Source organism: Lactuca sativa, chromosome 7 (genome assembly GCF_002870075.4).
Source record: "Lactuca sativa cultivar Salinas chromosome 7, Lsat_Salinas_v11, whole genome shotgun sequence".
NCBI classification, from domain to species: Eukaryota; Viridiplantae; Streptophyta; class Magnoliopsida; order Asterales; family Asteraceae; genus Lactuca; species Lactuca sativa.
Window position 1 is genome coordinate 83,009,877 of NC_056629.2, and position 23,377 is coordinate 83,033,253.

The 23,377-nt window shown below is 35.0% G+C and overlaps 2 protein-coding genes across 2 annotated transcripts; one reads left to right on the top strand and one right to left on the bottom strand.

The window, feature by feature from the left end:
• Positions 1-9,198: 9,198 nt before the first annotated feature.
• On the top strand, positions 9,199-13,554 carry LOC111913965 (pentatricopeptide repeat-containing protein At5g57250, mitochondrial). Its single transcript, XM_023909678.3, has 2 exons — positions 9,199-12,663; positions 13,147-13,554. Exon 1 carries the CDS (start codon positions 9,433-9,435, stop codon positions 12,610-12,612), a length of 3,180 nt encoding a protein of 1,059 aa, XP_023765446.1. The 5' UTR covers positions 9,199-9,432; the 3' UTR covers positions 12,613-12,663; positions 13,147-13,554.
• A 5,179-nt stretch (positions 13,555-18,733) lies between these two features.
• Positions 18,734-23,084, bottom strand: LOC111913964 (glycosyltransferase BC10). The gene is made up of 11 exons (XM_023909677.3): positions 22,731-23,084; positions 21,876-22,292; positions 21,492-21,590; positions 21,160-21,260; positions 21,003-21,074; positions 20,640-20,730; positions 20,463-20,543; positions 20,068-20,127; positions 19,837-19,959; positions 19,202-19,240; positions 18,734-19,133 (listed from the first exon to the last, which is right to left on the bottom strand). The coding sequence occupies exons 2-11, from the start codon at positions 22,227-22,229 to the stop codon at positions 19,005-19,007; spliced, it is 1,149 nt and encodes a 382-aa protein (XP_023765445.1). The 5' UTR covers positions 22,230-22,292; positions 22,731-23,084; the 3' UTR covers positions 18,734-19,004.
• Between the last annotated feature and the right edge of the window lie 293 nt (positions 23,085-23,377).

The window sequence follows — 23,377 nt, forward strand, 5'->3', positions numbered from 1 at the left end:
CGGCCAAGGTTGAGGCTGTGATGAGTTGGGAGGTGCCGAAGTCACCCTCTGAGATCAGGAGTTTCCTCGGGTTGGCAGGGTACTATCGGAGATTTATTAAGGATTTCTCCAAGATCGCAGTGCCGCTCACCAGATTGACCCGGAAGGGTGTTGCATTCTCATGGGGACCCGAGCAGCAGACTTCCTTTGAGACACTTCGCCAGAGGTTGTGCGAAGCCCCGATATTAGCCCTCCCGGAAGGGATGGAAGATTTTGTTGTATATTGCGACGCATCGATTTCGGGACTGGGTGCAGTGTTGATGCAGAGGGGTCATGTGATAGCTTATGCGTCGAGGCAGCTGAAGCCTCATGAGGCAAGATATCCCACGCATGATTTAGAGTTGGGGGCAGTAGTGTTCGCTCTCAAGATTTGGCGTCACTACCTGTATGGGGTTCGATGTACGATATACACGGACCATAAGAGTTTGAAATATTTGATGGATCAGCCCAACCTAAATATGCGTCAGAGGAGGTGGTTGGATGTAGTCAAGGATTATGATTGTGAGATCCTGTACCACCCAGGCAAGGCTAATGTGGTAGCCGATGCATTGAGCCGCAGGGCGGAGAGCACTCCATTGCGAGATGTATGTTTGAGACTGACTGTGATGACTCCAGTATGGGATGCTATTCGTGGGGCACAGGCCGAGGCTGTGAGACCAGAGATGCAGAAGAAAGAGCGAGTCGTTGGGTTAATTTCAGAGTTCGTTAAGGATGGACGAGGGCTTCTGACGTTTCAGGGTCGGATTTGGGTACCGTTCGTGGGCGGTACGCGTATTACTTTGATGGAAGAGGCTCATAGATCGAAATTCTCGATCCATCCCGGTGCCACGAAGATGTATTTGGATTTGAGGAAGGAGTATTGGTGGCCCTGTATGAAGAGGGACGTCACATGGTTCGTTGAGAGGTGCTTGACCTGCCGTAGGGTTAAGGCCGAGCACCAGAGGCCGCATGGCAAGTTGCAGCCATTGGAGATTCCCGAGTGGAAGTGGGAACAGATCACTATGGATTTCATCACCAAATTGCCAAGGACGGCCAGGGGAGTCGATGCAATTTGGGTGATTGTGGATAGGTTGACGAAGAGTGCACACTTCCTTGCCATCAGCGAGAGTTCTTCAGCGGAGAAGTTGGTGGAGATATATGTGAGAGAAGTGGTATCTCGGCATGGGGTGCCGATCTCGATTGTTTCAGACCGTGATGTACGCTTCACTTCCAGGTTCTGGAAGAAATTCCATGAGGAGCTGGGTACTAAATTGCATTTTAGTACCGCATATCATCCCCAGACAGACGGCCAGAGCGAGCGGACGATTCAGACGCTGGAGGACATGCTTCGAGCGTGTGTGTTGGACTTCGGGGGTAGTTGGGATGCGTATTTACCATTGGCAGAGTTTTCCTACAACAACAGTCATCATTCGAGCATTGGCATGCCACCTTTTGAGCTGTTGTATGGTAGGAGATGTCGGACCCCCATTTGCTGGGGAGAGGTGGGACAGAGGGTGATGGGCAGCACAGAGATCGTGCTTCAGACGACAGAGCAGATTCAGCAAGTTAGACAGAGGTTATTGACCGTCCAGAGCCGACAGAAGAGTTATGCAGACAGGCGCCGATCCGAGCTTGAGTTTGAAGTCGGCGACTTCGTTCTCCTGAAGGTCTCTCCTTGGAAAGGAGTGATTCGATTCAGGAAGAGGGGCAAGTTGGGGCCCCGGTATATTGGACCATTTCGTGTGATTGCAAGGATAGGCCGGGTAGCCTATCGGTTGGAGTTGCCAGCGGAGTTGGGACAGATCCATGACACTTTTCATGTGTCACAATTGAGGAAGTGCATAGCCGATGAGTCGGTAGTGGTTCCATTGGAGGATATTCAGGTGGATGCGAGCCTGAATTATGCTGAGAGACCAGTGGCCATCAGGGATCGGAAGATCAAGGTTCTGAGGAACAAGGAGGTACCTCTGGTGTTGGTCCAGTGGCAACACCGGAAGGGATCGGAAATGACTTGGGAGCCGGAACGTGAGATGCGGGAGCAGCATCCGGGACTATTTTCAGAGTGAGACTTCGAGGGCGAAGTCTAATCCTAGTGGGGGAGAGTTGTAACAGCCTGGAATCTCAGGTATTGTTAAATTATGTTTTTGGGGTGATTTAAGAGGGGACTCGGCGAGTTGGAGCCTAGACTCGCCGAGTAGGATCGCAGACTTGGTCGCGGGATCGCGATTGGACTCGACGAGTCCAGATATGGACTCGGCGAGTCTACGCTGTTTAGCGAAAACCCTAACCGTTCAGGTTTGGGGCGTATAAAAAAGGACTTATTGGCCGTCATTGTTCATTTTAGCCTTCTGAGAAGAACCCTAAATCGATTGTGTGCATCTGGAGCAAGGATTATAGGCCATTGTTGATTATAGAAGAGTTGTTGTGCAAGGAAGAGAAGGGATTGGCTAAAGGAACAGCAAGGGAGTCACATTCTGAGGATTGGGGACACAGAGAATACATCATCCAGGTAAGAATTCGAGTATACTCTGCTATGTTGATGTGATTATGGAATTAGGGTTTATGGAACCCTTTTGTGAATAGATTGAATGTTACCCTAGTCCCCTAATCGATTGTAACCCTGTATTGGGACCTTTGGAGGTCCAGAATGTCCCATGTCTGTGCATTTCGGGAATTGATGAAGGTTTTGGATTGGAATCCTTATGCCTTAGGTCAAAATGTAAATTATAAATCATAGGATGTATCATGAGCACTGAAATGAGGACTTTACGTGATGGATCAGCCTAGGAAGGCCAGACCTAGGAATGGTCGGAGCAGTTCTGACCTTAGGATGCAGTTTGAGCGGTTGCATGGCATGGACTCGCCGAGTTTGATGAACAGACTCGGCGAGTAGCTTGAAGATTAACTGGGACTCGTCGAGTTGTTCTCCAGACTCGGCGAGTTGAGTCGGGGTGGCCCCGCGATTCTTCCAGGAGTAACTCGTCGGGTCAAGGAGGATACTCGACGAGTAGATAGGGAATCTCAGAGAGTTGGAGGACGTCTAGACTCGCCGAGTCGCCATGGCACTCGCCGAGTCTGGTCGAGTTGACCGTTGACCAGAGTTGACCTAAGTCTGACTTCTTAGGGATAGTCACACTTAGAAGATATAAGTGTTAATGAGAGATATGTGATGTTATAGGGAAGTTGTAGCTCGACGGATTGTGCGCGAGTGATTTCAGGATTTGCTAGCCTTCAGCATTCGCGAGGTGAGTCTTCTCACTATACTGTACCCGGAAGGGTTTGACTGTGTGACCGGAAGGTCAGATATGATATGTGATATGTATGCTATATGTGGTAAGTTATTTGTTATATGTGCTATGTATGTTATGTGGGCCGGAAGGCAATATGTTATGGGCCGGAAGGCGATTATGTTAAGGGCCGGAAGGCGTTGTGTTGAGGACCGGAAGGTCAGGGCCTGGAAAGGCGTATGTGAGTAAGTTGTATATTGGGGAACTCACTAAGCATTTATGCTTACAGTTGATATGTATGTATTTCAGGTACTAGCGAGGACCGTGGGAAGGCGCCGGCGTGATCGGTACACACTGAAGGATGTTTTTATGATCTTGGGATTTAGACAATTTGTATTTGACATGACACCTACATTATTTATGCCTTGTTTGAATGGAAATACTTTATTTTAAAAATGAAAAATTTGTTTGAAAATTTGCGTTGTTACACAATAAGCATATAGGTGAGATCTATAAGGGTCATGTCGTGGTTCATCATATAGTACTCTCTTACGAACTCACTATACGAGTTGGGAAGTGACTGAAGAACCCAATCAACAGCCATCTCCTCACCGACAACGGATCCTATCATTCATAGTCTATCAATGTGCGACTTCATCCCTAGGACGTGTGCACACACCGACTTTCCTTCTTTATGTTTACTTGCCAAAAGGGCTTGAGTGATCTTGAACTTTTCAAGCCTTTGAACTTGTGGGTTAGGGAGAATAGTTGGAGGAGGAGGAGGAAGTGAAGTATGATCTCTTGTTCCTTGATCGAATCGTGGAATATCATCTTCATGTGGAATGCTTGTTCCAAGGGATTTGAGAAGACCATAGTTGTCAAACTTTGACATCTACAAAACGGGAGAAAATAAATTCAAGTTAGTTGATTGATTGAGTCCTTAGTAAATCACCCAAATGAGATACTAAGTCTAGGACCCAACACAATATTCTACAACTCGGGAGAGGGATGCCGTAACCCAAATTGTAGAACATTTGAAGGTAAGTGAATGACGATTCACTAATTTCCACCATGAAGAACGAAAAAGAAATTTTAAATTTTAAATCTATGAAAACTCCTAGATCCTCTGAGATTCATTGAACTTTCAATGGCATGTTTAAATCTCGATATGCCCCTCTTGTTTGTGAATGGGATGCCGAGGATCACAAAGCGGGTGTGAATAACCATGCAAACTTACATGGTGCCCTCACATGTTATAGTCACCTATTCGATGTGCTGGTAAACCACACACGCTCCACCGAACTATGAAAAACATTGAGTCGCCCTTTGCTACCTTTTCTTAGAACCATTTAGTGTGCCGGTAAACCACACACGCTCCACTAACGTCTTCGCAAGGGCACAAAGTGTAATTTCATGGAATTGCATCAATTCACTTTGCCTAAGTAACTAAGATTGGGAATTTGAAAAACATTTAGTTACTTTTATAATTCATTATAATTATAATGGAAGGTTTCGTCCTATCCTACCCGTTCGGCTAACGACCCTCCACTAGTCAAGAGTGCGGTGGGTAAGAGTGGATACCCATTTAATCGCCATTTTATAGGCAATTTCCTTAAACACCCTTTATAGACTAGCTTCGTGAATGAGGCCTACTAACGCTAAGACTGACTTTTACTCATACATATATATAATGTTAGACTTTTAATGTTATATATAGTATAGGGTGTATTTTATACTTTCAAAATACTAGGTGGTCTAATTTAACAATTATACTTTTAATTCAATTAAATTGTAAACCTAAACTTTTATGGATTTATTAAACCTCTTTTAATTATACCCCTTAATTAATTAATAAAACCATAAGGGTGTGATTTGAACCTTTTCAAAACTATACTAGAGTTTTAGAATTTAACATTCCTAATTAAACTTTTAATCAACTTTTAAAGTCCAAAACTTGAGGACAAGTTTTGAAACATTTCAACACATTAGGGTTTAGAATTTAAATATACATCAAAATTAAACTATTAATCAAAATTTAAATTCCAAAACTTGAGGGCAAGTTTTGAAACCTTTTTCAAAACATTAGGGTTTCAACTATTTAAATTTCAAAACAACAAAACTTTTGGGCTCAAATTTAAACTATAAAACCTAAGGGAAAAATATGAAACATTTCATAACATAAGGATCAAATAACAAATAATCTAAATTAACAATTAATCACATAATTATCCATATTTGATTTATTTAATGATTTCTTGCAAAACAATTTATCAATTTAGTCAAAATAATTAAACAATTATCACATAAGGAAACAATTATCTTATTAATTGATAAATATCTTCAATTAGATCAAGAATATAGTCAAATATATCATAAAATCGGATTTATAATGATCTAATATGATAAGGTAACTATCCATAAGCAAAAACAGCAAGAAATCCCGAACATTGCTCCATCTGACGCTCGAACTCGCCGAGTACCCCCATAGACTCGCCAAGTAGGGGCAACTCGCCGAGTCCACAGTGGGACTCGCCGAGTCCATCAAGCAGAACACCAAAAAATGAATTTTTTAAACATATCAAGCATTAATACAATAGAAACCAGGCTAGGCTCTGATACCGCTGATGGGTTTTGGTCATAAGACATCCTATGTGCTCATACAAACCCTAATGCTTGGATCTAGGTTTCTCTATTGTACATGCAAGTTATCCAAGACTATAAACCCTAATTCTAGCATACAAGTAATCATATTAACATAAGAATAGGTTTATAATATTACCTTGATTGTTATGTAGCAATAACAATCCCAAATCTCCTTGTATTGACTTTGGAAGACTTAGAGTCACAAGTGTCACTCCTCTAATGGCTCACAAACACCATAAGCAAGAGGATGAAGAGGAGAGAGGTTAGAGGCTGCCCAAAACGTGTTCTAACCCTAGAAAAGAAGTTCCCCACGTTTTTGAGCCTTAAGGGTTATATTTATAGTGAGGCTATTAGGGTTATCTAACAAGGAAACCTTAATTTGGTTGCTAAAGCCCTAAGCAACCCATAGACTCCTTTAATCAAGCCCTTGGACGATTTCCTTATGGGCTTCCCATAAGAATTCGTCCAACCCTTGATACAAGGCAATCCATGGCCCAAATTGCAATTATCTTATAATTACAATTCCAGTCCCTTAAGTTTAATTAATCTCTTTTAGTCACAAAACTAATTACCAATTAATTATTGACTAATATTAATTAAACAATATGATTTCTCCTTTAATATATTATTCCCATAATATATTAATAAATCATATTTAATCCTTTCTCTCCATAATTCATCCTATCAAGTTGCTTTGGTGAAGGCAACCCAAAAGGACCATGCACCATCGGGTCAAGTACATACCAAAATAGTTATGGACTTAGACACTAATCCAACAGAAGCTTCATAGAGTCACGTCTTTTAGTTTTGCTATAAATTTTGGTATCAAGTATACATTGATTTGAACACAGATGTAAAAACTATACATTATCAATATCATGGTTGTTGTACTTTGATTACTATTATTCAGTTGTTGTGATACTGTACATGACGTCATCCCCCCCCCCCCCCCCCCCCCCGAACGTTTCGGTTGTTCTGGTTTGGGGGTGTGACAAAAACCACTCATGCTCTGATATCAATTGTGAATACAATAATCAATGCGCAAGGACAAGGTTTGAAAACTTAAACCTTGAGGTAATGATCAAAGTCTGCTCTTAATATATGGTTCCAGTTGAATCTAGTAAACCAGTTAGGACTTGAAGATAAATATTCAACAAAGCATTCAAGTAATAAATGAAGTAAACTTGAGTGTAATAAATGCAAAGGAAATTTAAGAACAAGAAGAATGTAATGAAAGAACTTTGACTTGAAGGAAAGTTGAAAGTGATGTGAAGAGAATTATTGCTATTCTTGGATTAATACTTTGATTCGTTTACATCCTTGAACTGATGAAACATTCACTCCTTAAATAGTGAAGGAGGAACATAGTACAAACCAGAAAACATTCTAAGGATTGGATAATGATCAGTGTTTGACAAACTGACATTTAAAAGATACACACAATTAAGTCCTATGAATTGTTACATCAAATAAAAGACAAAATGCATTATATGCATGTACAAACTTTTGATTTCTGAACATTTTGATCTCAGAATTGATCTGGCTTAGGAACTTCACCGTATCTCGGATTCAACTGACTTCAGAACTTGATTGCTTGGGATTGCAAGAGGTTCACTTTTCATGTATCAACAACCACGACTCCTTATACACCACAACAAAACGGTGTAGCTGAAAGGAAGAACAAGACTTTGAAAGAAATGATTAACTAAATGTTGTCCTATTATGGTTTAAGTGAAGGGTTTGGGGGCGAGGCTATGTTAACTGCATGTTATATCTTGAATCGAACTCCAAACAAAAGGAGTAAGAATACTCATTTTGAACTTTTGGTGTAAAAATGTATCAAATTTGAGTTATCTCGAAGTTTGGGGTTGTAGAGCAGTTGTAAGGCTCACTAAACCCAAAAGGAAAACATTGGGTGAGAAATGTATAAAATGTATCTTCATTGGATATATTGAACATTCAAAAGCATATAGATTCTATGTTTTTACATGTTCTGATTTACGTTCCTGTAACTATCATATGGTAATTTTAAGACAAGAAATTATGTTCTTGATCTATGATCAATTTTGAAGTCAGGACTAGTACACATTACATCATAACATCTTTTTCAGCCTCTCTTCTATAACAATGAGTTTTTATCCAATTAAAGATTTTTTAGTGTACCCTCAAAATGCTTTAATTTGAAAGTGTTTCACAACTCTCATTGATCCAAACATTCTATTACCCCGATTATCTAACATATATGTCACTGATAGATCAACCCTTTTAAAAAGTTGTTATATTTAGTTGAGATCATAGAGTTTGGGATAACTCGAATAACTTATATCTTGGTTATTGATAATATATGAAGTCAAACATCTCCCCATAACACCACGATGACAATGTTTGTTTGAGCATTTCGATTTTCTTCACTTGAGATTTTGCAGCATGCGAAACATAAAGATGAAGCCATAAAAAAGAATAAGAAAACAACCAAACAAGAAGTGATAACGATACTAATCTAGAATTAACTGGGAAAAGAAGAGCCACATAACTATGATGGTTATTAAGAAAATACATAACTAACAAGATAAAACCAACTACAAAAGTCTATAAAACTAAGGGGTATGGTCACCACCAACCCACTAAAAAAGTGTTGTCACTTATGCGCCACTTATGTGCCACGTCATCTCCACTACCAAACCACTATTATTTGGAAATGGTTACCACTCCACATTCTTTATCTTTTTTTATTTATACATTAGATTAAATAAATAACAAAATTTTAAACTTAAATAAACATTTTGTTAATAAAAAATTACATTAAAACCCTATATTATAAATTTAAAAACTACTAATGTAAAAAAATGAGACTTAATGGCTTTTTGTGTCAAAAACCAAAATTTGGGCATGAGATTCTTTTGAGTTTGGAGTACAACGGATACTCCTTTCTTCCTTATTTCATTCAACCCAGGAAACCCTAAAACTTTTCCCCTTTGTTGCCTTGTTTGCGCCGGCCAAGAAGGACCGAAAGAACTCAACTGGAGAAGAGAAGAACGAGATGGAAACAAAGAAAGAGAGCAAAGGAAAAAAAATGTCAAATATTGGACTGTTGCTGCTGCTTGTTTCCTATTGGTTGTCTTTCTCCGTCTTCCTAAAAACTCCATAACAGATAGCCTAAGACAACAAAAACAACCTCCCTCTGTGGCCTTCATAAAAAACAAAATCCAATTTATGAAATCATGGCTAAACACAAGGGTGTTTTATTATTATTTTTTTTACTTTTTTTATTATTTTTATTTTTTTAAATAACAATGACGATATTTCAAATGTTGTAATTAGATAGTAATATATTGATAAAAAGTTAAATGTGTAAATTTTTTATGAAAAAAATTGAATTTTTTTGTTATTATAATTAATTTATACATAAATAAAAATTCTTTAGCTCCTGTATTAAAAAAAAACAAGCTTATGAAGAGCACTTCTATAGTTCTATACTTCTATGTAGAACCATTTACAGAGGCAAGAAATCAAACCATCCTCGAAAACGGGCTGTTCCCAACAAATGATTTTCTGTAAGCTTCCCAAATCCAAAAGATTCTCCACTTTCACGCGTTCCCCTTCCCGATCATCATCATCTTCTTCTTCTCGTGGCAACCATCAATCAATTTTGTCACTCGTGACCCTCTTGAAAAGTAGTGTGAATCCATCTCTCAAACATTACAACAACTTTCTTCTTCAACTCTTCAAAACCAAAAAATTTCGATTCATTACACACTTCATATCTCAACTAAACTCCAACCAAATCGAAGGAGATCACATCACACATTCAATCTTCACAAGGGCTCTTCTCAAACAACATCATTACGAAAAAGCAGTCGAATTTATCAATACCCAGATAGGAAAAACGCCAACCATTTTACAAAATCGGATTTTGGATTCGTTAGTCCAAGGTTTCTGTGTCAATGCGAAAGACCCGGAAAGGGGGTTTTCGGTGTTGCAGGATTACCTGAAGATTGATGGTATAATTCCTTCTTCTTTTACATTTTGTGCATTAATAAGCTCTTTTAGTCGGCAAGGTAAGATGGATAGAGCAATTGAAGTTTTAGAAGTTATGACTGATGAGAAATTTAAATACCCTTTCGACAATTTCGTGTTTAGTGCTGTTATCTCGGGGTTTATTAATGTTGGGAAGCCTGAGCTTGCTGTAGGATTTTATGAAATTGCTGCAAAATCCACTGCGTTACAGATGAATATTGTCACTTATACTTGTATTTTGAGTGCTTATTGTAGATTAAAAAGATTTGAACAAGTTTCTGAATTACTTAACAGAGTTGAGAAGGATGGATTAGCATCTGATGTTGTGTTTTATGGTAATTTAGTTTATGAGTTATTTAGGGCAGGAACTGTAATGGAGGCTTTGCAAAAGCATAATGAAATGGTTGAAAGGAAGATAGAAATGGATGCTATTAGCTACACAATTCTTATAGATGGTTTTTCAAAGGAAGGACTTGTGGAAAAGGCAATAGGGTTTCTACATGTAATGGAAAAGGAAGGAATTAGGCCGAATTTGATCACTTTTACCACAATCATATCAGGATTTTGCAAGAAAGGCAAGTTAGAAGAGGCCCTTAGGGTCTTCAATTTGGTGAATAATTTGGGGATGGAAGTGGATGAGTTTGCATATGCTACCCTAATTGATGGATTTTGTAGAATTCATGATTTTGATTTTGTGTTCCATATGCTTGATGAAATGAACGAAAAGGCTGTTCATCCAAGTGTTGTCACGTACAACATTATAATTAATGGGTTATGTAAAGTTGGGAGGACAAATGAGGCGTATGATCTTTTGAAAGGTATCCATGGAGATATTGTTACTTATACTACTGTGTTACATGGCTATATCCAAGAAAAAGATTCCATGGGGTTGTTAATGACAAAAAAGACCCTTGAAGAAGCTCAAGTTTGTATGGATGTTGTCATGTGTAACACACTTATAAAAGCACTATTTCTCATAGGGTCATTTGAGGACGCATATACCCTTTACAAGGGAATGCCAGAGATGAATTTGGTTGCAAATCATGTTACTTTTTGTACTTTGATTGATGGGTATTGTAAATATGGTCGAATTGAGGAAGCACTTGAAGTCTTTGATGAATTTAGAAGGACATCAATGAATTCAGTCACATGTTATAATTCCATCATCAATGGACTCTGTAAAACAAATATGATCGATATGGCCATTCAAGTGTTCATAGAGCTTAACGAAAGAGGTATGCCTCTAAATCCACATATCCACCAAATGTTATTACATTCGATTATAAAAACGAAAGGCCAAAATGGGATTTTGGATTTTGTTTCAAGAATCAAGAATTTGGGACTTGAATCTTTTCATATAATATGCAACGATGCTCTTTGTTGCTTGTGTGATGGAGGGTTTTTTGAGTCTGCTAGTGATTTATACATGTTCATGAGAAACAATGGATCTTTTTTCACCATAAACTCTTATAATTCTTTCTTGGAATTGCTTGTTAAAGATCAGGAATTGGGTCTTGAAAAGATTTGTGTAAGCGATTTTGTGAAAGAATTTGGAATCTTTGACTCTAGAGTAAGCAAGATCATCTTACATTACTTGTGTATGAAAGATATCAACATAGCAATCAAATTTCTCAAATCAAGAAACAATCTTAAATTTCCAATCCCTATTTTCAAGAAACTAATCAAGAATGGAAGGGTCATAGATGCTTTTAACCTTATGATTGGATCAAAAGAAAGACTACCCTTCATGGATGTTGTTGATTACACCATTCTTGTAGATGCACTTTTCAAAGAAGGGTATATCCGGAAAGCTTTAGAGATATGTTGTTTAGCCATGAAACATGGAGTTACCCTTAATGTCATCACTTATAATTCAATCATCAACGGGCTATGTCACCAAGGGTGTTTTCTTGAAGCATTTAGACTATTCGATTCATTAGAAAAGCAAAAGATTGATATAACTCCTTCAGAAATCACATATGCAACACTCATTGATGTTTTAAGCAAAGAAAGGTATTTGCTTGATGCCAAAGAATTATTCGAACGGATGATTTTAAAGGGTTTCAAGCCAAATATTCGTGTTTATAATTCTTTAATTAACGGGTATAGTAAGATTGGGAAATTGCCTGAAGTGTTAAAAATTGTTGCTGATTTGGATGAAAAACATGTGAAACCTGATGAATTTACAATCAGTGCTGTGATTAATAGTTTTTGTAGAAATGGGAACATGGAAGGAGCTCTTGAATACTATTTTGATTCAAGAACAAATGATCTTTTCCCGGATTTATTGGGGTTTTTCTATTTAATTAGAGGGTTATGTTCTAAAGGAAGAATGGAAGAATCTAGAAGTGTTTTAAGGGATATGCTTGAAATTGAAAAGATTGTTGATTTGCTAAAGAAAGTTGATACAGGGGATGAAAATGAGTCTTTGGATCATTTTCTTGATTCTTTATGTGATCAAGGGAACATACGTGAAGCTATTTTGCTTCTTGATGAAATTGTGAGGATGTTTTTTCCTGTAGGAAAGAAGTTTGATGAGGGAAGGATTGGATTAGGTGGATCTCAACTGTTGATTTCTGATCAAGATGATGGGGTGTGTGATGATTTTGAGGCTTATTATAACTTACTTGCTTCACTTTGTTCTAGAGGAGAGTTAAAGAAGGCGAATAAAGTTGCAAAGTTGCTTTCTGGTTTTGATGGAGGATGATTGATTGAAAAATGAAAATGTCATTTTCTTCATGTTTGATGCAATTTGCAGGTATGTTCTTGCTATTTTGATTGAAAACTAATTGTTGAATAAAGCTTTTTAAAAGATTAAACTTTGCATTATCTGACACCTTCTAATCTTTTTCCCATAAAATCGACTTTTTTTCAATGTGGATGGAAATCATGGAATCTTTCTGATCAATGAAACTTATAGTTTAGAAAAGTAACTGTATCAAAATAATATAGCATGATTAGCATCAACATTATAAATTTATAACTATAATATGTTTGTTCATATACTTAAACATATATATGTTGTATATATATTCCACTTATGCATTTTCCTAATCTCCATTTAGGTGATATGAGCTCTAGAAGATTACTTTACTACATAGTCTTAATGGTTAAGTGGTTTTTGAAAGGAAATAAGATCTTAATGATGAAAAACATATTACGTATTCAATCAAGAAAAGCTAATACAGATTCTTGTTTTCAACCTTGCTCCTAATATCTAACTTATAATTTGGCATTTCAGGATCATGAATGTTACCAATAACAATGAGATTGGAATGTGCAACACAAATTTGTTACATGGCAACTATTTTTTAAGGTCAGGTTTGTGGATTATAAGTTGCAAAATGGAATGGGAAATTGGTAATCCATAAGCTTCAAAGCACAAATGGAATTGGGGATTCCGACCTTTGATCCACCTCATCATGTATGTAAATTAGCAGCACTCAGAGGGGAGATAAATGGAAAGCGTTATTGTAAGAGTTGTGTTTACCTTCTTATTGATCTTTGAATCCTCAAAGTGGAGTTTGAGTTTATAACAATTTAACTTGAATTCTCATTGAGTTTTCAGAGTATTATGTTAATATGTATGTATTTGTAATAAGTTTTTTTGGTTACGCAAAATTATAAAAAAGCGATTTTACTTTTGTCATTATATCGGTTTAGCCATTTAAGTGGCATTTGTGATGATTAGATTAATGTATGTTTTCCTGGTTAATATGGCATTCTACAAAAAAAGCATGCACCTTAGCTGGAATTATTATTGAGTTTCCTTTGAGCATAAAACCACACTATCTTTAGTCAAACAAATTCATTGGTTTTCTAATTAATGAACACAACTCCATACTTCTTGATCAAGCTTGAATGTCGAAAAATTATCGTCTTTTTAACTCCCTTTTAAACGGTGTAAAAGGTTTTTATTTTCATGCCTAAGAGAATTGACCTCAAGCCTATAGGATTTCACATCCTTTCTCAAAGCATGTTCAACCCTATTTAACCTCAACAACTCGATATGCAACTTTGACCTCAGTTAATGGTCAAAGTTATTATTTTCCAATGAACCGTTTTTCCTCACTTTTTTAATACCCTTCAATTATTTTCTCTTGTTCATTGCAAGTTCTTTGAAGTCTTGTAATAACCCTATGCAACTCATTGCATATTTATCTTTGTCAAATATAGTTTCATTTCGGTTGCTTTGTAGTTATAAAAATAACATACAAAAAAGGAATTTATCTATAACACATGATATACTTTGGCAAATATTCTCATTTCTTGTAAAGCTAAAATCTAACCTAATAAATAAAGATATTTTTGCTACATGTCATGCTCTCATTGCATTTGATATATGTTATTTTTAAGATTTTTTGATTTGTTTTTTTTTTTCACTTGTCATTTTTTTTTTCATTTTATTATATTTTACATAATATTCAAATGTAATAAATGTAGTAAATGTAATAATAAATACATATCTATTTCATTAATACAACTTTCCTTTTAATTTCTAAATTGAATCAAATTATTTTATTTGTTTATTTATTTAAATTATTTGTTTAAATTTAAAAGAGAAATAAAAAAAGTCAAAAAATAATAAATTAAAAATTACATTTCAATAATTCAATATACTTTTTCCCTTATAAATTCAGACTTCTTAAATTTTAAGATTTTCATATATATATATATATATATATATATATATATATATATATATATATATATATATATATATATATATATATATATATATATATATATATATATATATATATATATATATTGAGAAAAACCCTGTGTAGCATACGAGTCTCACAATTTGCCACATGTTATTTTGTGGTTATTTTAATTTATTTCCACATATCATTTTATGCTTTTTTTCTATTTTATTAAATTTCATATAGTATTTAAATGTAGAAATTGTAATATGTATAAAAGTAAATTACACGAATGGTCCCTATGATTTAGGATAATTTGCACGTTTGGTCCCTAACTTATTTTTTTAACTCGTAAGGTCCCTATTGTTTGTTTTTGTTACACGCTTGGTCCCTGTCCTACCTCAAAAATTTGTTTTGCCCTTGATTTTTTTAAATATTTAAATAAACACACCCCAACCCCACCCAATCACCTTACCTTATATTTCCCACAATTTTTTCAGATTTAAATAATAGTCTTTTTAGGTAAGACCGGGACCAATCGCGTACCTTAAACAAACAGTATGGACCAAACACGTAACAAAAACAATCAGTAGGAAGTTTCCGAGTTAAAAAAATAAGTTAGGGACCAAGCGCGCAATTACCCCAAACCATAGGGACCATTTGTGTAATTTATTTTAAGTATAATAATAAATGAATATGAATTTCATTAATGGACTTACCTTCTAATATCAAATTTCTTAAATTAAAATCTCATTAGTTTCATTTGTTTATTTATCTAAATTATTTACTTCAATTTTAATAATTCAATATTTTTCTTATTATTCTTATAAATTCAAATTTCTCATATATATATATATATATATATATATATATATATATATATATATATATATATATATATATATATATATATATATATAGGGAAGGGTTATTTGGAAAACAAAAAAACCCTAAAAATCATAAAAAAAATACTTAGAGATCACAAAACTTTTTTTAAAAATTTTTTTTATAGAAAAATTGCAGCTTTTTTAATAAAACCGCTGAAAAAAAAAATAAAAATCATTTTTTTTGTTTTTTTCTTTAAAAAAATTTCAGGGATTTTATACTGAAATCTGCGATTTTTTCATAAAAAAATTTTGTGATCTCTAAGTTTTTTTTTTTTTTTTTTTTTTTGCATTTTTTCGATTTTTAGGGTTTTTTGTTTTCCATAAAACCTATATATATATATATATATATATATATATATATATATATATATATATATATATATATATATATAACTCAATGGGTTTCACAGCTAGTATAGTAATACAGTATAATGGCTACAAATCTAATACAATTGTTTTTATGCTTTTGTAATTATAGTGATATTTTAAAGGTAACTTAAAGTAGCTTGCAAATGAGTTTCACCTGTGAATATAACATGTATGAATTTAAATAACTAGTATGTTGTAAAGCTAAAATATAGTATAATAATAATAATAATAATAATAATAATAATAATAATAATAGTAACAATAACAATAAAAATAAGAATAATAGTAGTAATAATAATATTATTGTTAATAATACTAATAATAGTAGTAATAATAGTTAGGGATGTCAAAAATCCTTGTGAGACCCTGATCTCGCGGGATCCTGTTTTCCTATAGGAGTATTTTTACATTTGTTTTGGTTCAAGGGTGGGTTTTATCCCCGTTTAGTTGTTGGGGGCGGGGATTTCCATCTCTAATATCTCGTGGGGACCCAAAATAATTATCTTATATTTAACTATTTTATTTATAAAATAAATATTAAACTTAGAATATTCATTGTGTAATATATGTTTTGTATTTGAATAATTAGTTCAATATGTAAAGCTAAATGAAATAAACAAGTTAAAAATACGTTAAATAAGGTTAAATAGAGGATTTCAGGCCAACCGGGGGGGTCTTCAAATTCGTGGGCGGGATCAGGGGGAATTCGGGATCGAGATTGGTGGAAAAAGATAAAGTCAGGGTGGAGGCGGAGGGCAACTATTTTTCTCCCGTCTGGTCCCGTTGACATCCCTAGTCATAAATAAAATGATGAAACAACAATGATTTTTTTTTTGGTTAAAGAGTTTTGTTCAATAATTTTAATATGTGTAAGACTCTAGTGTTTACAAAACTAATATTGATTTTTTTAGGTTTTTTGAAACCATTAACTACAAACATGGTAAGTATTATGTCACCGTCACCTCATCATCACATATAATCATATTAGATTGATATACTCACCACTACACATCACTATATCATTTTTCTTTTTTGATTATTTAAATAATTTTTTAATTAATTAAATATAAAGAGAGAAAAAAATAAGATTGTATGTGGTCAATTGTGGTGATGCCACAATTTATCACAACTAGATGGGGAGCCCCTGCGATGCGGGGGTCAGACTAAACGATTTTGTTTGTTGTTTTCTCTTTGTTGAGGGGATGGAACAGATGCGAATATCCTCTGTTATACGTCTTTTTGTTTTTATTGGAATGCCTTTGTTATGTGTTGACAACAAAAGATGAATACATGAATGATTGGACTTTCTTATCTATTTTTATGTTGAAGACAATTAGTAATGTGACAAAAATTTGACTTTATGTCCAAAACCAAACCGTACGGTTCCGTGACCGACTTCAGAATAGACAATTTCCAGGAGAACAAAACTTCATAAACGTGATTCACATGTGGTTTGCTATGTGTGGGCATTACGGTTTATATATGGAATGAGAGAATAGACATAAACGATAGATTATTTCTTAGAGGTGCATACAAGTCTGAAGCCATCGGACTGTTCATAAGGATAGCATCAAAAGAGGAAACGATTTACAAAGATCATGGATAAGAAGATGACAAAAGAGTTCGTGATTTTGTTGTTGTTGATCAGTCTATGTATGGTTGATCGTCTTCTGGAAGTGTTTTGAGTAGTTTCTTGAGCTCCTGGATGGTGGTTTCAGTTTCCTGTAGATCGCCATGACTCTTTTTGATGCCACGTACGTACTGTTGGAAACCTAAAGGGATAGGGCATAATAACTTCACCAGACCTGCAACAACGACTATACCCGAATGATGACGTGTAGATAATTTCATGCTCCTTTCAGAAAACCAAAAAAACGCACCACAATACTCGCAGACACAATCACTATCCCCCAGGTCAACATACTGAGGAAGAACAGGCGGAGGCCTCATCCCCCCTGGCCGCCGACCACGACGAGCAACATGAGCAACCTAAACATAAGGAACAACTAGCCGACGTTGAGGCGCCATCACCAGCAACAGCTGAGGGCCCAACATCACCGCAAAGTCGTTTCCGTGGAGCATACATGACAACATTTAAACGCAACGAACACACAAAAAAAAACTACATCGGGATGAAAATACAAAACCGTGACGAATAGAAGATAAGAAAACGGAATAGAAAGCATACATATATTTTACGTGCAGACAAAGGAAGGAAGGAGAAGAAGGGAATGGAGACGTCTGAACCGCGAAAAGGAAGAAAGAGCACTGAATGCACAAGGTTCGAAAATACGGATAAAGATGAAAGAAACAGACGTGGGATTAGTTGAGAAGAAAGAGCAAAGAAGACACCCATTAACTCATTAAGCCTATATATATATATATATATATATATATATATATATATATATATATATATATATATATATATATATATATATATATATATATATATATATATATATATATATATATGTCTGTCCAGATTAACCCATTAACTCAAAATAACCTTTTAAATACAACAAAACTCTCAAAGCTATGTCCCAATGTTCAACTTTACTTGAAAGAAGCCAAATCCTTTTCGTATGCTACTTCAATACCAAATAAAAATTCTTTGAGTACACCTAATTCTTTGTAGACATCAAAAAATAAACCTTAGATTTTGAAGACATCAGATAAACCTATATGGCTCGAAGCTCGAGAATAGTAAACAATAGTTAAAAAAAAAAAAAAAAAGTCGGACAAAAAATTTACGACCCATATATCAATAATGGATTATTTTTCTCTACTATTACTTAAAGGAGGAAACATGCTTTATTTTACCGAATCCTAGGTTTAGATGGGATTTGAACCGGGTCGGACTATCCCCAATCTTTTTATGCACTTCTACTCCAAAACATGTACCACTTTTTCATTGCACAAAACATAATCGAACAAACACAACCATGGAATCACTATTCCTACTTCATTAATTGTTTCATCCCTACAAAAATACAAACAGTCGACCACATCTTCTACAAAACATCTCCCCAAAAATCAAGGGAGTATAAAGTTACAAATTGACAAAAGATTAAACAGATTTCTGAAAACCTTTCTTCCTCACTATCCACTCAAACTTGCTCTTCAACTCGAAAACAGACCCATGTTTGAAAGGAGTGAGAATTAAGATGGTTTTACCAAAGAATCGGTAATAAAAGTCAAACAGTCGTGTAAATTGGGAAAAGGTCAATCATGCTGTTCAAGGTCTCTGGTAAGAACTTTCTTGCAAATAAGTAACATGGTCGATTCACACTATTCCACATACAGGGCGTAATCGTCATTTCCCTCTGCAAGATTCTTGTTGTAAATAAGAAACCAAAGCCGAAAACCCAAGAATTACAAAAAAGAAAAATACCTTTTCATCACTTGTAACATGAACACTTTCAGAAATCGACTGCAATTCATACAACAAGAACGCGTTAAGATGGTAGAATTTTAGGGGAGATTTGGTTTGTGAAATGATTTTGGAAGGAATGGAATCCGTCAAAGGAATTGGAATCGTAATCTGTCATGCGCGTGGTTGGCAACATATGGATTGGAATTCGATAATAAAATTAAAAACTAAATATCTTGATTTTTTTTAGTTTTGTTAATTTCAATACATATGACAACAGGGTACTTTGGTCTATCAATAAAAAAGGAAGAAAGTAATTGGCTTCCTTCAACCACCCCTCCCTTGAGAATGGTGAAATCCATCAAACATGGAATTTGAACCATTCCCATGGAGTTCAGTTCCATCCACATGGCAAACCAAACACACAATGGAATGGAATCCGATGGAACTGGAATTCGAGATTCCATTTCCATCAGATTCCTTTAAAATTCAAGATTCCAAACACTCAATGGAATGGAATCTGATGGAACTGGAATTCAAGATTCCATTGGAATTTGAGATTCCAAACATGCAATGGAATGGAATCTTGAATTCCAATTCCATCGGATTCGGGGATTCCCACCATAAATGAATTATAAAAATAAGTAAAAATATACCGAAATATTTTTGATGAGCTGTAAAGAGACGTCCTTCTTCCGGTAGGATTTCGGATGCCATTTTCGTTCCGACCAATCAACATGCGTCACCGACCAGTTTGCTACCCCATGTGGATCAAACATCTAAAAATTTGAATCACAAAATTAATTAATTTTAAAGATAAAATCCAAATCTTTTTTCTAGAAATAAATACAACACAAAATGAACGATAAAACCCCAAAATTTCTCACATGAAATAATGTTGGCAAATAATGTTCATCAGCATAGCAATTACGCCCATCCATACCAGGCTGCAGTCAAAGAAAAAGACATCAGAATAAAAAAAAGAAGTTATTCTTCCAACAACCCCTGAGCTGGCCCACACTGTGTCCTGTACCATATCAGGTACACAGTGGCCCACTAAGTGGCTGTCATAAAGCCTAGCAATCCAGATTGAAACTGAAACTCCCACACTGTAGCTACTGAGATTCAAATTTTAAAATGGCATAACTAGTGATGCCAAATTCATCAAATATATATATATATATATATATATATATATATATATATATATATATATATATATATATATATATATATATATATATATATATATATATAAACTTGAAAAAAAAGGAATTCTCACCCGACAATAATCTCGGAACTTTGTATAGTAGAGACTATCGGCCATAACAATAATAGCATGTTGACGCTTCATTGTGAACCACTGCATAAAGTACAAAATTACCCTTTGCTTCAATTTCAAATACAAAAAATTGTAATAAGACTACAATATCCAAAATAGTTCAATATTATATTACACCTGAGCACCCTTTCTAAAGAATTTCTTTTCAACTTCAGGTAACATACGGTTGGAATATCTACCACTTCCATGTGGGCCAGGATCCTCAAAGCTGGACAACATTTAAAAACATCAGAATTACATAAAAAGTGTTATATTTACATTTGACTTTTTAAGTCAAGCCTACTACTTTCAAATTGCATATTTGATATGAAACTTGTTACTAAATGGCACCAAGAACACAATATTTGTACTACTTGTAATCAATACTAATGTAAATGGCGATTTTCCTGCCAAAAAAACTGTTAAAACGCATTGAATTTGAAGTTGTAAAGTTTCATGTTTGACTTCCAAAGTCAAAGCTGTCAAGATTTTTGTACAAACCTGTCGATGAAGCTGATGTTGGTGTAGATAAGATAATTATATACATAGTCAAACCCACGCAATGGTACACAGCTGAAAAAAACAAGAATTTGACATTGACACTAAAATCAGACATTGACCAATATACCCCTGTCAGAAACTAACACAAAATGCTGACCTGTCAGAAAGTAACACGAAATGCTGATTATCAGGATCCTTCAATGCATTCGCCAAAAGCCGTTTTTCAGCATCAACCATTGAAATTTTCCCCCAATCTACCTGAACAAAATATTGACCAATATACCCCTTGTCAAGGGTAGTTGTATCTGTATAGCACTAGCATGATAGGTGATTTTGATTATGTTTCCACTGGTTATTCTGTATGTATGTATCATTGGATGACATATATAATTATATATACATATGATGTTAAAGCTTAAAAGTTTTTAAAAGTTGCTATTTTTTTTTTAACATAAAGATTATTGCTATTTCACAATGTATATAACAAACCTTGTCACTGCGAATTTCACGATTTTGGAAATATCGACTAGAGTGGACCGGTTTGACTCTGGATGCATGAATATGGATCGAAAATTTACCTTCATGACCCTACAAATTATGTAAATAAGTCATCAACTAGAGGGGTAAAGCTGTCAAAACACAATTTTAAAGAAAAGAAATGATCGTTGGAAGGTGTTTGGATGCACATTTTTAAACTGATTATTGCCAACTTGAAGCACAATAATGAGTTTCTTAAAGCAACTTCTTATGCTTTTTTCAAAACTTGATCATTTTGACTTCAAATCATCAGAAAATCATAATTGTAATGAGTTTAATTGCACATCCAACATCCTTTTGGATTAAAAAAAGGGCGAATTCTTATTTCTTACATACCTGAAAAAATTTATCCCACAATCTTTCAAAAGGTAATGATCCAGGACTCAAGAACATGAAAGCAATCTTGGGATTTTTTGTTTCCATTTGGGAGTTTAATATATTCTTAATTACAACACGAGAAGCAATCTCTTCATCGGTGAGTTGTCTTTCAGGAGGTGGAAGCCATCTGGCAATGGTTTTACAGCTAGAAGACGAGAAGATATAACAGGCAGTAGAGTCTCGAGGTGGATGAATGTATGCGACAATTAAGAAGATGCAAACTAATGAAACCAATATGATAATCCATTTGGGTTTCTTTAATTGAGAACGATGGCGAGGTGGATGCAAAATCTGCATATCTTTCATGCCCATAGGACACGACTCAGTGGATTCGTTTATAATTATGCATCGCACTATGTAATGAATTATTCGAATCTGCAAACAAGAATATAGAGTTAAATGAAATCGCAAAATCGAAGCAACTGATGTTTATAGTTTTTGTAAAAGCAATTTATTAAACAAAGATGGAAGTCAAACCTACCAATCTAAGTCAATGTCACACAATCCATCCAAATCCCAAATGCATTTTACATAAACACGAAATTTTCTTGGAATAAAACCCTTAAATGCCACGCAGAACACATGCTTTTACGCTTACAAACATGTATGATAGTGATAGTGATAGTGATAGTGAATGTAATGCAAATGTTTTTGGTTTTGAGGGTAAACCCAGAATAGAAAATCAAATTTTTATACGAAATTAATTGAAATTGAAAGCGAAATCAAAAGCGAACCCCCCGCCACTTTCAAATTGGGGGATTGCCCTTAAAGAATCTTGAATTAGAACGAAGAATGAGAGATGAGGAGCAATACCTGGTTCAAGCGATCTTTATCTGAATCTTTCTTTACTAATTATTCTCCGATTAAAGCATCATCTCTCAAATGGGTGTCAAGATCTGGAAAAAGTGAAACCCAGAAACGAGTTGGAGAGCAAGAGAACAGAGTAACTCTACGGATGATAGTTCGATTGAAGAGGATGCAGGTTTGTATGCTTTTGTTTGGATATATGAGTAGGTGTGATTATGGATGAGTGAAGAGAGAAGGGAGTGATGGATTAAAATCAAGAATGGTGTTCTGTAATTGGGTGACTGCTGCTGCGTCAACAGAGTCCAAGCACGGGAACATTTCAGCCGGCGAATTTTGTAAGAATCAAATGTGGATTACAAGTGGTCAAAATATATGGAGTGGGAAGTTGGTGAGTCAGTAGATTAATAATTGATTTGGTTTAAAATTACATTCACCAGTAACTATCAAATTATTCGCCTTAACATGATACAAACAACTTTTAATTTTATTCATATTTAATCATTTTGAAATATTTTTTATCCTTGAATAATTTGAAATTGTTTCTATTTTACATTTATGATGGGCTATAAGAATAATAAGGGTAAACTATAAACAGTTTTAAATAATTGAGAGATGAATTAAACATAAGAAAAGCTCAATGAGTAAATATGAAT